We start from the raw sequence: 15,274 nt of genomic DNA on the forward strand, positions 1-15,274 counted from the left end.
GTTTTAACCATGCACTTATACTCACACACATATACATATATATATATATATATATATATATATGTTTTGAATAATATAAACATTGTAGTACGGAAAATAATTCAACCATCCCACTAAAATCAGCAAGTATTTGCAAGGGCATAGAAACAGCGAAACTACATGCACATGAAAACCAACATAAAAAACTCATTTGATAAAGATATGAAACCTTACATTAAGCTCATCACTGTTTGACTCAAGACACAAAAAGAAAACGCATATAATGAAAACAACATAACACATGGAAGTTGACATTAAACATTAACTCTCAAATTCACTTCAACAAGTTTGAATTGGCACCAACAACATCATAAATGGACATGTTGAAATGACCTATGCACTGTTTGTGTTGCTGCCCACTGAGCTAGTAGAACTGCTTGAATTTTGATCATTGAAAAAACAAGAAAGCACTCCGCCTTCCTCAATCAGCATGTTTCCATCGTTGCAGAATGCCCTGCAACCAAAGTTCTTAAACACTAAGGCGTTGACCACTACAGGACCTGCAGCCATGACCTTCCCTGCAACAATCCCAGCACAAACTGTACCATGGCTCCCCGAAAGGTTAATAGTGAAGTTCTTCTCATAGGTAGGTTCATTGGTGATGGAAGGGAATTGAAAATTCATGTAGGTTCCATTTAGAGAAATCATTGAGTGGAGTCCGCGGTAGATCAAAGAAGGGCCATAGAGAACATGAGGATGGCGAACATGAATGTCTGACACAATGCCAGAAGCACTAAGGACAGTGAGGTTAACTTGATGGCAGCGTGCAAAGTTGATGAGACAAGCAATGATATCATTTCCAGGAGGGATTTGAAATACGACGGTATGGAGGTTGTCGTCAATGATTGGTGATTTGGGCTTGTTCTTAGAGCCAGAGGGCCTTCCCCTTGGTCTCTTAGAGAGTGGTGTAGTGTTTTCCTCCTCCAGAATGATAGGGTTCTCATTGGTGGGTTGTGGTTGTGGTTGGGAGGGTGGTGTAGGGTTTTGTTTGGGCTCTAAAGAGCCATTCTCAGAGGTTGGGGAGATACACGGTACACGACCATTATCAACCATTGTTGTCTAAGAGAAAGAAAGTAAGATTTACTTGTGCAGTGTTCTTATTGTATTCACCACAATTTATAAGAGTCTCATAACCACTATTTATGTTGAAAATGAATTATTATTATTATTATAAATAGAAAAAGTTTAATGATTTATGTAATTAAATTTTACGTGGAAGTTAAGATACTAATTATTATAATATTATTATTATAAAAAGAAAAAACTTAACAAATGTTTATATTGGTCTTGGAATTTATATAGACATCTAATTATATATCATCAACTTATCACATCATAATTGATTTAAATTAAATTTAGAAAAATAAATAATATAAAATATTAGACATTATCGTAAGCTTTATTAATACATGGTCAATATATAGTTAATGAATTAAAAAGTAAATTTGTACTTTTTTGTTGAATAATTAATTGTACCAAAAAAATTATTTTTCTACTCTTTTAACTTTATGTATTTTTTTTACTTTCACTCACATGCACAATTTATCTCATTTCAAGTAAGATTTTTAGAGTTTGATTCGTGACGGTATGTAGTAAAATTTATAGCTCACACAAAATTTTGCAACAAAATATAAAATGTGTGATAAGCTAAAATCTTTATGTCTCAATACATAAATCCAATAAGTTACAACTAACATACAACACATGTTATGGTAGATAAGATGGATACAATCTTTTCTTTTGGATTTAATTTTTTTATCAACAATCTTTTGAATTTAATATCATTTGATTTGGTAAAAAATTGAATAAATTAATATCTATATAAAATTAAAGTTGGCATGACTAATAAATTAATATCAATATTATTTATTCATAGTTTTTTATATTTTTTTTAGAACAAATATATTATATTAATAATAAAGATATCTATATTCATAGTTTTTTATATTAATCATTATATTGAATTAATTAATTCTCAAATTTTCACCTTCTCATATTTAGAAGTAAATTAATTATTATTTATATTTTAAATATTTTTTATCACAACTTAAGGAATTTTCTTAAAACAAAAACAATAATAATAAAATAATAAAAGTAAATTAAAATTGACTTGACATTCAGATTAATGAAAATATTAGTTAGTTACTAATAGTACTTTATTTTATTGTATTAATTAATAATTGTAAAAATATTTAAAATTAAATATTAATTTTATTTAATATAAGTATTAATTACAAATGTTTGAATATTTTAAATAAAAACAAAAACAAAAAATAATATATATATATATATATATATATATATATATATATAGATATGTGTGTGTCTGTGTAGAATTTACTTGACTTATACCTTAATCAAAGTATTTAATTATTTATTTAATAGACTTTTATATAAATCATTATATTAGTAAATAGTTTTTAAATAAATAAATAAAATATATATACATACATATAAATATATGTGCAAGTAAAATTTACTTGACCTATACATTAAGAAAAAAATTAATTAGTTATTAATTTATTTTTATATTAATCATTATATTAATTTTTAATTTTTAAAATAATATTTCTCATATTTGAAAATAAAATTAATATTATTTAAATTTTAAATATTAATAAAAATGGAATTTTAAAAACATGACTTGAGCTTTACAAATTTTATATAATCATTAATAATATTGTATATTAATTACTGCTTATAAAACCATTTATCATATATTAAAATTAAAATTAATATTATTTTAATTTCAAATATTAATCAGAAGATTTGTTTTATTTTAAAAAACTAGTTACTAATTTTAATATATAATAACAAGTATATACTATAACAAAAATATAATGTTGAAAAAAAAACATAAAAATAAAAGAGATGAGAACAATGACTTATAAAAGCAATAATTACATTAAACTCAAAGAAAGACCCATATATATATATATACATATATATATATATATCCATTAATAATGAGATTAATATTTTTTTATGCAAAGTAACAAGGTTAAATAGTTATTCATTGTCATTTTCATTACTATTTATGTTGTTTCTATGTTCTTAGTTGTCTACATTTTAGCTAAGTTATTTTATGTATCAAGATGTGTGACAAGATGTTGTGTCATCTGTGTACAACATATGTCCTTGCGGAGCTGCTGTGTGTGACGCATAGAAGCTTTAGATTGTTTTGCGTGATCAACAAGATAGGGTTGTTGAAGGAGCTTCCACGTGTTATTGGGAAATTTATCAAATGTAATCAAATCTGCTGAAGAGGATTTGATTTGGTTTGAATTGTGGAAGTTTATATCTCCTTTTTCAAATCTTAATTGAAAAGATTTGGTACCAGTTTTGAAAAGATTTACTTCCTGTTTGTGTTATGGCCGCTTAGGTTGTTCAAGCTCGTTGAAGAACTGCTATATAAAAATACCTAAACCTAGTTGCTGCGTACGTGTTTGGAGATAAGAGTTTAGGGTTTTGTTATGTGTGCGATCAGCCGATATGAGACTGTGTACCTACTCGACATGGACGACGATGCGGCTTGGGATATTGATCACGTTCGAAGACGTTATATCTACACCGGTCGTGTACGGAGATGAGAGCGCACATGTCAGAGGAGATCCCTTATCCTCACTTGCTACCACGGGACTCTCAGGGTTCCATATCCTTCACCTCAATTTGCACTACTCTCCATGGATGACACTGATAGGATCACCGAGGAGGCTCCCAACCAAGATTCACCCTCCTCGGTAGAGGACTACCTTATCCATGCCATGGAGAAGACTCCTGCATCTCGAAGACTATGAGTTGGGCTCAAGTTGTGTGATAATTGAGTCTCTACTTGGAGCAGTGAGGTCGAGTTTTGTTTCTAGGGCTTGACGCCTCCTTGAAGCCATCGTGTGTAGATGAGCTCGAGCAAGGCTAAGGAATTAGTTTCCCTTTTGCTTTAATAGTTGGTGTACTCAAACATTTTCCACTATTAATGAAATGAGGTTATTCAGTAATTCTTTCTATTATTCACTTAACTGTATTTAAAAAATGTTTTTATTCCGGCAAAAATTCACCCACATTTTTTGAAAAGGTTACTAAAGTGACCCTCGAGATTTAGGGATGTTACACGTAGCACTGCTATGGTCTTTATAGCTTTATGTCATGGTCTTCATTGTTTTTGTCATCATTAAAACATATTAACTTATATGTTCTTCTTAGAGGGAGAACTCATTTGAACCATACACAATGGTAGTGGATAAGGAGGTGCCTTTCTTTGTACATTTTCAAGGACAAGGGAGGAGGTCGGCGAGCACAGCGGTTTCTGTCACAAGTGACGATGATGATCACTTGGAGGATTCAGAACGCAATGAGGGAAACTAAGAGCAAGATCACCAGGTTAGCAACGTCATGGTGTTGGGATTGGAGGACGATGAGGAGATGAAAGGGAAGGATGGGATCAACAGTGATGGCTGTCACGAAGTGGATGAAATGGACGTTGAGATGGACAGGGTGCAGTAGAGCTGATTTGGAATAATCAAGGGTTAATGGACGATATGTTAGATCGGGGGGTTGTTGTTAGGAGTCAGCTTTGGGTAAGGAAATGAAGGATTTGAGGAGTGATTTCAGGCAAGATATGGCGAAGGACTAATTTTCAAATTATGGGGGGCATTGGTAATGGTCTGCTTATAGGGTCAACGCGTTTGGAAATTATGGGATCCCGGTTGTTAAGGTACCAGTTGCATGCACTGCTCAGCCTCTTTTTCTACAAGCTTCAATTACGCGGGTCTGATCAATGAATGATTTCCAGAATATTCAAGGGTAGCAGTCGCAACATCTTTACTGGCCTCATGTTGTGAATTAGTGGATTAAATGTGCTGAGGAAGCCTTGGGCAACATGGGATCACAAGCGATGGAGTGTCTCATGCTTCAATAACATAGAAGCAGGTTTCAGACATATCACAGAAGCAGGGACTAGACATATTGCAAAAGTAGGCCACAATAGTATATTTTTTAAGAGGGTGTGTCCTGATATCTTTTTATGCTGGTGGTGGTTTATTAGCAGCTATATCGTTGAAACTAGTGGGAGCAAACTGAAGGAATAGTAGAAGACAGTTTGCATGATCGACTAGTAAGGAGTATCGATAGTGAAGATGCATTAGGTTCTCCTTTAATGCAACAACGAGGTGCTAATGACGTTGAGGGAAGTTTTTCCGTGACACTTACGAAGCCTGTCAAACCAAGAAGAGGGGGCCCAAGAAGAAAAAGAAGGTTGTTGCTCGTGTGTCGTCGACATCGAGGTCATAGTGAGGGCGACCTAAAGGGACCAGGAATAAGCCTAAGGAGCTTGTAGATGTTAACTCATAGAGGGTTGAACCCTTCGAGGGGAGTCAATGGTTATGACCGAAGCTCATATAACTTGGCTTTTGGGAATCATACCAGGAATAAGCCTAAGGAGCTTGTAGATGTTAACTCATAGAGGGTTGAACCCTTCGAGGGGAGTCAATGGTTATGATCGAAGCTCATATAACTTGGCTTTTGGGAATCATAGGGTTGGTGGTCGTCCAGAGGCAACGACAACATTATGATTAAGGGCTCGCTTGACACGCCATATTAGACATAATAGAATAAGGTTATACAATACATTATGGACTTATTCATTGTTTGGTGCTAACATTGTATTGTATAAACTTATACATCAATCCACCCTTATACATTAAAATGATGGATTATTTAATCCACCCTATAGATGAAGGATAAGGCATGCTAAGAGTATGATGTATAAGTCGCCACCACACCACCTTTCATCGTTGCTACCACCACTCTCCACCACCGCACTCCACCACCACCACCATCGTCGCCTCCTCCCCCACCTCCTCCTCCACCACCACCATCGCCGCCACCACTGTCACCCATTGTCATTGTCGTCGTCTCTATCACCACTACCATCACCTACCACCACTGCGACCGCCACCACCATCCTCACCATCACCTTTCACCACCACTACCACCACCACCTCCACCACCTCAACTGTCATTGTCATCGCTACCAATATTATATACGACCATGACCCACCACCACTACATACCACCATGACCAACCACCACCACTACCGTCATAACTACCTCCCTCAACCGTCGTCACCACCACCATTGCCACCACCACCACCATCATCACCATCACTTCCACCAACACCATCGTCGCCGACGCCACCTAAACCACCACTACCACTACTGGCACCACAACCCTCCACCACCACCGCTGCCACTATCATCACTATCACTTCCAACACCTCCTCTGCCGCCACCACATCGCAGCTACCACTGCCACCGCCACCACCATCCTCACCATCACCTTTCACAACCACTACCAACACCGCCGCCACCACCTCACCCGTAAGGAAGATATGGAATTTATGTTAGCGGAGGCTCGGTATGTTTTGAAGGAAAGCTTTGAAGAGTGAAGTTGTGCTAAAGTGTTATGAAGGGATCAACTCACCTCATATAGGTGAGTTTGCATGGAATAATCTTTTTTTTTTTTTTGCAGCAGTAGGAAACACTTTGGGGAGCTTTGTGTGTATTGATGATGTCACTTCCCAGAAGAAGAGGCTGGATGTTGGCAGAATGTTGATTGTCGTCTAATCCTCTGTTTCAGCAGGTTTCTATGGATGTTAATATTGACAATACAATATACATGATTCTGTTTGTAAGAGGAGATTGCAAATTATTTTGATGGTGGTGGTCTGGTGGAGGTCGATTATGGCATCGAGTGGAAGAAGAATATGTGTCTGGTGAGGCGAAAGATCAATTTGAGCCCGAGACGAAGGTGGTAAACTTGGTGAGCCAAGTTGTTGACGACGACAAATCGAATGAGTTGGAAGTTCGTTCCACTGACATGGACTTAAGTACGCAGCTAGTGGAGGAACAAAGTCGTGATATTTGTCCAAGTAGCCTTTTGTCATCTTTGTACTGTTTGTCTTTCAGTTCTCAAGTTGTAACAAGAAAGAAAAAAAAGATAAAATAAAACTAAGAAACCTAAATCAATTCAAACGGTTATAAATTGGATCGAAATAATTAGAGTTTAAATTTAAAAAAAATAATTAAACGTTGAAATAACAAAGTTATTTTTTTTTACTCGAAATAACGAAGTTAATGAGATTGAACATGATAACATTTCCCTTAAAAATCGATTCAACCCGATCCGTGAACACACGTGTGACTCCTTCACTGGTCCAAGAATTCTCGTGTGCTTGCACTAGTTCCCTGTGCTCCTCCACCATGCCGGTGGTGCAGCTGCGCCTAAATCTCCCTCTTCCGCCGAAACTGCTGAGTCTCCTCCCCCTCTCCTCTTCCACGGGATCCCTCTGCCTCAAGATCTCGCTCTCATCTCATTTACTTCTCGAGATAATTCTTCGCACCTGAAATGGAATCCCTTCACCTTTTCCATCTTCGGGTTCACTCTCACAACAACAATCAATCTCTTATCAAATGTTCCTCGGTTGAGACCTTATCTATTATTGAATATTTTATCTGTATCAAATATCAAATTACGAGAATCTTGTTTGTCTTTTATTTTTACTGCTCGTACATGGCTTAGAAGTTAGAACGCCTATTACCTGTTCGACACAATGCCTTACTGGATAAATGCCTGCACTCAGTTACTTACTGTGAGGGGTGATCTTTTACTTTTAACCTTCTTGTAATTGTGTTAAGCAATTTCAGACTGATCGCAGCGGTAAAAAGTGTCTGTTTGACTTTGAACCCTTATGTTGAGTGTTGGATCTGAACCGCACTTTTGGAGAGACTTTTGACATTCATCACCGTCGGCGCGAAATTACGAGAATAATTTAATAAACTAAAAAACAATTTGGCACGTGGACGTGGATTTCAGCTGCATTAGACAACTGCTGGAGCATGGAATGAAGCATCTCTAAATCTTTGGTGAAGGGACTAAGAATGAAAAATTTCGATGGATTGTACATGGACAATCAGAGAATGTTGAATGAAATGCACAATTCATCGAAGTTACACTAGACAAATTTTACAATAATATGGTTTTCTGTGTTTCTTTCTGTTTCAGATTATCTTTTGTTGGAGTGGAGAGTTTACTCACTCACTTCACTTGAGAGTTAAGTTATCCTAGTTTTCGGATTTTCACTCCTATTTATTTTGTCTTAGGAGTGTTGTGCTCCTAATTTGCATTAGCAAGTGAAAGCGATTCTGGTATAGAAAAGAAAAAATGCCCCTTTTTTTAATTAAACTTGCAAAGGATGTGAACTTAAATACCTGAATAATCTACCTACACTGAGAAAAGTACAATGGAGAAGATTTTCCAACATAAAAATAATGCAAAAATCAGTCTTAAATTATTTCGTGATTCGACATAAGAAATGTGCTATTGTGTTTTTGATTTTCAGCTCACACACTTACAGCTCACACACTTACGAGACAGTTTCAACCAAAAGATGTGAATTTCAAGTAAGCAAACGTGAAATAAATTCTCTATCCTGTTGGCTTAAATGTGCTTTCAAATTGATGTTGACAAATCCACATAAAAAATATGTCACTCAGAGCAACTAATAGTCTTTTGCATGTAAATGCAAAGACCAGGGATCAAATCTATTTTGCATGAGATCATTTAATGGACCAAATAAAAAAGGTTACCTGGATCACAATAAAAGGTAAACAAAATGGGAAAATGATACTTGTAAACATGCAAGAGGTATATCTACCTATGGTAGACGAGAAGGATAGGAAGAGTGAATCATATAAATCTAACATTAATATAAATTGCTGTTAGTTGTTAAAGCCATTACTGAACTGTACTTAGCTGCTTAACTGTTTAATACTGTTAGTGTAAAGCATTGCATCATATGATCATCCTCTTGTATATGACTTTCTTAAAATTAAATCAATCACACGAAATGTATTGAAGAGTTGCTTTAAGAACGAGTTAGTATTTCTCTTGAAAACTAATAAATAATAGTCAAAACGTAAAGCAATTTCCAAATTCATTCACACGGAAGATATATATAGTTGTTCAGCATCAAAAGCAACACTATTTGGTTTGGTATAGAACATCTAAAGCAACATTAAATGAAAGTTGTTTTTTTCAAATGAACGCTTTCTTCAGATGGAAAGTTGCAAGTTGCAACTAATTTCAATAGCTTATTCAAGGTATAGGATGTCAGCATTGTACTATGTATTGTTACAAATTTTCTCAATGGTTCATCTTTTCCAAGTGTTGTTTTCCCGCTCACAAGTCACCTATCAAACAAGGGATATTCTATGTAGTAATGGTGGTTTATTAGTCTAAAAAATGGAACCAAAGCAGAGTCCAAATTAAATTGATCTTTAGCAGTTTGATGAGTTTCTGGTACTTGGCAGACTTTGATTCTTCACAGGCAGAACATGGAGCCTTTGATGGAACAAGAGTGCTTTTTCGTGCCAGGCAGCTTAAAGAGGAAGTCAATTTGGAAGTGAGATCCACGAGAAGCAAATTAGTCCGGAATTAAACAATCTCGCCAGCCCTCGTTTAGCCCCCTCCAACTGTCATCTCCATGGCAAGAACTGAAATGCTAGTACATGCATAAACCCTTTACAATTTGCAGTGAAGATTTAGAGAAAAATAGCACATAGTAGATACCCTTTACTGAAGAAAGTACAAGGACAAGATGTTCAGGCGATGCCCAGATAGCACCAGGTGGCCCTTTACCCTTTGCTCATGAACAAGTGCAGTCCAAAATTACAAACATAGGAGAAATGTGGGAAATCTGATTTGGTGGAATTTGTCACTAGTAACTTCAAATAATTATAGAAAGAACAATCAACAAAAAGAATATGCATGGGGCTGACTAGTATTTACCTATAACTATACTTATATTACATTAAAGAATGCCTAAGAATCAAGAAAACAAAATTAAAAAAAGTAAAAATGGTTTGTCTATAAAAATGTATAATTTTCAAGAAGATAAATTGTGTATTCATACCAAAATTTCCAGAAGATGATGCCCTAAACCTTCCCCATGTGTGCCTCTGACAGTGAGGAATTCAGGTCTTCGCGAGATTGTGATCTCCGACTCTGCAGACGCATCTGACTTCTGTGGGGTGACCAGAAGGTCCCTATGTTACTGCTTTCCAACTGCATCTGCCCTAAATTACTTGATGAATAACTATGCGAGACACTACTAGCTGATGGGTAAAAGGAAGATTCCATCAGCTGGATGCCGCCACTATTGTCACCGAGACCATGCCCCAGACTAAATGGTCTATCTTGTGAACCTGCAATTGTAGGGCTGAGTGGTGTCTTTATTCTTCCCTCTCCTGCAATATCAGAGGTACATTGGCATCAAAGCTTAATCATAAATTAAGATTACCTACACTGCAAAAGATTATACACAGAAATCCAAACAATCCAAAAGGAGCAACCCAACTACATAATCAAGCATCTAAACTATCCAAAAGGAGCAACCCCATAACATTTTATAAATAAACTGAAACTAAACACAGCATGCTGTAAGAGTACATGATGGACACTTGTGCCAACTGCAAACATCATGACACAATACAAATAGGATATAGCTCCCGTTTCCTGTTTGGATGCGGAATAAAGAGCACTTATTGGAGCTTATAAAAAAATACTAAATAAGTTTCAATAAATGTTCTTTGGTCTGCATCCAAATGGACTCATTGTAGTACAAATTACAATCTTCTAATCAAAAGCATTTAATGGTGGGATTGATAAGTACATCAACTCAGCCATAGCATCTACCAAAGATTCACTCTAAATATGAATTTGATTTGATACACACACATTGTCAGGAACTCAGGATACCAAATTTGTGGTGGGCAATCATAGTAATCCATAAATACTCCAAAAAAAAAAAGTTACCCTTAGTTAAGACATCCATAATTAGTAATAAAAAAAGAAAGGTCAGAACAATGAAAAAGTGTAAGTGGTTAGAACAGGCACAAAAAAAAGACTGGCGCGAAGGGGATGATCAAAAGTCAGAAGACGGCAGTTCAGTATACTTGCTTGAACAGAGACCTGGACATGCAGTGGGGAAGCACATCAGCAAAGGATGCTAGTTAGCAGTCGGTTAGGATGGTCTAGTTTATGCATTTGTGTTGAAAGGCTCTGAATCCTACAGGGATCTTTTGATGAAAAAGGAGGAGAAGAAATCATGAAAAATAAAAAAAGGGTTGGATAAATAAGAAAACAGAGGCAAAGATGGTTTTAGCCCCTGTACACCATATCATTCAACCATGATTTTCTGTGATATGGGCTGTGATCGCAGGCACGACACAAATATGCAATGTGATTGACTTCTAGCAGCAGCCAACTGCTGCTACATGCTGCTGCTATAGTTGATTGATTAGCACGCAGACAATCAAATCAGACTCACATCCTAGCCTATGTATAAATATCCATAGTTTTGAAGAAGTTCCAAATTCAAAGGAAATAGCAAAATAGAAAGAAAATTCGCCATGTAACCAGAATAGCTCCTCTAAATATGCAATAAATAAAAGAAGCTAAGGTTCCTTTTAGTAGACGAAAATGATGCAGAAATTCTTAAAACAATTGAACTCATTCAAATTTTAAGTAGGGTTTCATTTACAAATCTGAATCCAATGAGGCTGGGGATTGTTCTTCCTCCACCAGAAATCAAAATATTAACTAAGAAGATAATTTGCTTCAGATTATGGAGCACTAAAACTGAGGTTCCTAAGAGGGTTTACATCACTTAGGTCATTTGAAAAGAAAGAAGTCTAAACACAAAGCATCTATTCCAAAATCTCAAGTAACAACTGATCATTTTCATTGTTAAAACTTCCCAAAAATCACCTAAAGTTAATCCAATGAAGGATCCAATTGAGAAAACCTGATAGAGATAACTTTCCCCTACATCGGTTCATCTAGGTCCAAAGCGGCTGCAGAATTATAATGTATATTTTTTCTCTTAAAGAATACATGACAACAGCAACAAACAATCACATGCGTGTCACAATTGTTTATGCTGCAGCAAGTTCATGACATTGAGCTTAAGGAGTCATCAGAAATCATCAGTTATGAAAGAATAGTATACATAGATTAATCTGTTGTTTCTATTGTGGTAAGGTTGGACATCAATTTTGTGCTGCCATCAGAAATCATGTGTAAAATAGCTTACCAGAAATGATTGGACTCCACCGCTGGAACCGGAAAGGAGAAGGAATATTAAGAACTGATGCAGTGGACGCACTGTTATGCCTGAAAAGGGGAAGATACTGCCTCCGGAAAAATCTTGGCACCCACTTGACAACACATGATAAAGCACAAAGCAGAAGAATTGAAGAAAGAAGCAAAATGGCAATAACAATCACAGGATTCAACTTCATCTGAAGCAAGTCAAAACCACCAAGCCCAAATCTAGTAGAATATGCCTTCCCAGCTTCCAACAAGGCTACCCCAAGTGTCCAAGTGATACTTCCAGAGCCAACAGTTATATGGTCATCAGTAATGTGCAAACCCTCTCTGAGAAGTGAGGTAACATAAGGTGCCCTGAAGCAGTATTGCTCAATAAAAGGCTGAGGAGCAACACTCTTCTTTGCAACTTCCCAATTTTTTTCACAAAACTCCCTACCCTTTTCCAACACATCATCAAGTGTGGCTCCAGAAGTTAGATTGAAAAACCTATACACAACGAAAAACCCTGAAATCACATAAAAGTGGCCTAACGGTCGAGGAAGATTCTCTCTTAGCGCACAAGGATGCACTTCACAATCAAGTCCTGGACTCAAATCAGACCATTCAGACAAATTAACAGCAACCTTTGCCAGTGCACTGCATTCTTGCCAATTAGGAGCACCAACAAGCGTCACCGGAGTCTTTGATTGCCCTTTCCCACCCAACACATTGCCACTATTAACTCTAGGACTCTCACCTTCTTTCTCACCAGAAGAACAACGAGAGCATGTATATCGATTCTTATACCCAGATTGCAAGCAAGGGTGTTTAACTTCCATTTTTTTTGTACCACCACCCTCCTTCTTATAAAGATACCCCACTGATTTATCAAAAGCCTCATTGAGGCCATACCCAGCAAGAGAATACGCAGTGAGATGGTGATTCACTGATCCAATCCTAACATACAAACTAGTCTCACTATTCAGCTGCTGATCACTCTCAAACGTGACCTGCAACGACGACCCCCCCAAATCAAGCGCGCCATAAGTTTCTCTCCTCGGCTTAACCCCCAATATACCACTATGATAATTAAGCGCAATCCATCCAAAGTAAGCTTCTTCAGTCCCAGTAATGGTCTTCACCCAATCCTTCCTAGACACAAAAGGAGAACCCTTCAGCACTGACCAAGCATGATCCAACACCCATTTAGAATCATCAACAGGAAGCCTCCTAACACCAGCAGTGGCATACAGAAACAATGAAGTGCTCTTATGAGAATCCTCAGGTATCTGCTTCTGTGCCCACTTGAGAAGCGGTTTCAATGCAGCTTTCAAACCAGAAACATTGTGCACCAACTTGTCCAGACCCGGTTCAGTTTCCATGCGATCATAGGCACGCCCACTTTGTGAACCACGACGCTTCTTATTCAAACCACTTCTCAATGAAGTAACAGTTATCGGAAGAAGAGAACTATCCTCCTTATGTTCAACCTCAACCTTGTACACATAAACCCGAGTACCAGTGCTACCACAATCAAGAACAACATAGTACCTACCTGATCCTTGGTGGGAAAAAACCAGTGCTAACATCGCGTAGATCAGAAACGCGAACAGCAAGAGACACAGAGCGAGGGTGATGGGTCTGGCCCATTTCCTGCGAACCGGGTTTCCGGGTTGAACTGGTTTTGTCTTGGAGAAACTGGACACGAGGCTCTCCCTCTGCAAAGGGGGTTTCTTCAAATCGACGGCAGCGGCGGTGGCGGTGGTAGCGTCGGTGGCTTCCGGATCGAGGTGGCGGTACGAGGCGAGATCCTGAAGGGACGAGGAGATTCGCAGGTTGTTCTTGCCGATTGAGGCTTTGCCAAAGACCATGTCGTTTCACTGAGGAGAGGCTCTTCTTGTGATGTGGGTTATGTGGCATTTCGTTGCATAGCGATGGTTGTGATCATGGAGTTTTGGATGAAGAAGACAGTGAGATTTATGGGAAGTGATTACTGAGAGTCTTTTGTTGTTGTTGTTGTTGTGATGAGATCAGGGATGAAGGAATGGGTGTGAACTGTGAAGTGTTGAAGTTTGCAGAGAGAAGTGCAGGGAATAGAGAATTGGAGTATGCACCAGATCTCTGCATAGAGCTGGGTGAGAACAAAGAAGAAGACCAGTTTCTTTCTTTCTTTCTTACATTTAATTTTTTCAGTTTTGCAGTTATGTTCCTAAATTGGGCCAGAAGGAGCAAATGGGTATGTTTGGCCCATCCTTAGAGCATCAGCAACAGTGAGTTTCTTTGTGACATGTCATCTGAAGTAAAGTTTCTTAACTCTTGCAGAAAATTAAGTTTCTTCACGTGGCAAGCAACTTTGCTCCAAAGTTTCTTTAGCTCAAAGTTTCTCTTCTAAATTTAATGATTAAAAAATAAATAAAAAACAAATAAAAAAGCAAATAAATAGGTAACTGGATTTACAAGAAAGTAGTGGGGTATATTGTGGGATCCATTTTAAGAAACTTTTTAGAATTTCTGAATTGGAGTAAAAAGTGAGTAGAGTTTATTAAAGTGGTTTAAATGACGTGGCATTACCAAAATTTAAATTAGAAACTCTAATGAGTTTCTTGGATAATGATGCTCTTACTTAGTTAAATTTGTATACAAATGAAGGTAGCGTTTGGTGACGGGACAGAACAGGACATAACAGAATGGAACGGGACAGAACAGATAGAACAGAACCATGATTTTAATTACATATATAACCCTGCATGTTTAGTATTTGATTGATGAGAACAAATTGAACTCAATTGAACATTTTGTAAAGAAACCGTTTGTTATTACTTACTTCATGAAATAATCACTTATTTCTTTAAATTAATCACTTATATATTGTTTAAGTTGTTTCAGTATTCTATTGAAAAAAGCGGAAACCTAATTATTTATTTAAGTTATTTTAAGTGTGTTTGCTTAGATTAAAAAATATTGATTTTTAACTATAATTTTTTTTATTAGAGATTTTGAGAAAAACATAAGTTGATTCGTGTTTGACTACTCTAATTAAAATCACTTTTTTTTCATCTCCTCTCATCTATCATCATAGATTTTTATTAT

General features: G+C 36.7%; 2 protein-coding genes across 4 annotated transcripts; both read right to left on the reverse strand.

Annotated features, from left to right (window-relative positions):
- Positions 1-372: 372 nt before the first annotated feature.
- On the reverse strand, positions 373-1,092 carry LOC130712482 (AT-hook motif nuclear-localized protein 28-like). The gene has a single exon (XM_057562312.1). It carries the CDS (start codon positions 1,090-1,092, stop codon positions 373-375), a length of 720 nt encoding a protein of 239 aa, XP_057418295.1.
- An 8,050-nt stretch (positions 1,093-9,142) lies between these two features.
- LOC130715581 (probable apyrase 7) lies at positions 9,143-14,976 on the reverse strand. 3 transcript variants are annotated; one of them, XM_057565700.1, is made up of 3 exons: positions 12,189-14,976; positions 10,008-10,341; positions 9,143-9,588 (listed from the first exon to the last, which is right to left on the reverse strand). In XM_057565700.1, exons 1-2 carry the CDS (start codon positions 14,053-14,055, stop codon positions 10,031-10,033), a joined length of 2,178 nt encoding a protein of 725 aa, XP_057421683.1. In that variant the 5' UTR covers positions 14,056-14,976; the 3' UTR covers positions 9,143-9,588; positions 10,008-10,030. The 3 variants fall into 3 exon arrangements, with proteins under 3 accessions (XP_057421683.1, XP_057421682.1, XP_057421681.1); XM_057565699.1 differs by having other exon boundaries at positions 9,143-9,791; XM_057565698.1 differs by having other exon boundaries at positions 9,143-9,596; positions 12,189-14,973.
- Between the last annotated feature and the right edge of the window lie 298 nt (positions 14,977-15,274).

The sequence above is a fragment of the Lotus japonicus genome, chromosome 4 (assembly GCF_012489685.1).
Source record: "Lotus japonicus ecotype B-129 chromosome 4, LjGifu_v1.2".
In the NCBI taxonomy this organism is placed as follows: domain Eukaryota; kingdom Viridiplantae; phylum Streptophyta; class Magnoliopsida; order Fabales; family Fabaceae; genus Lotus; species Lotus japonicus.

Excerpts from the sequence above, each read along its gene's own strand:
- LOC130712482 (XM_057562312.1), bottom strand. The coding sequence starts at position 1,092 with ATGGTTGATAATGGTCGTGTACCGTGTATCTCCCCAACCTCTGAGAAT.
- LOC130715581 (XM_057565700.1), bottom strand. The coding sequence starts at position 14,055 with ATGGTCTTTGGCAAAGCCTCAATCGGCAAGAACAACCTGCGAATCTCC. Across the intron at positions 10,342-12,188 it reads GTGGAGTCCAATCATTTCTG|GAGAGGGAAGAATAAAGACA; the intron begins GTAAGCTATTTT and ends CTGATATTGCAG.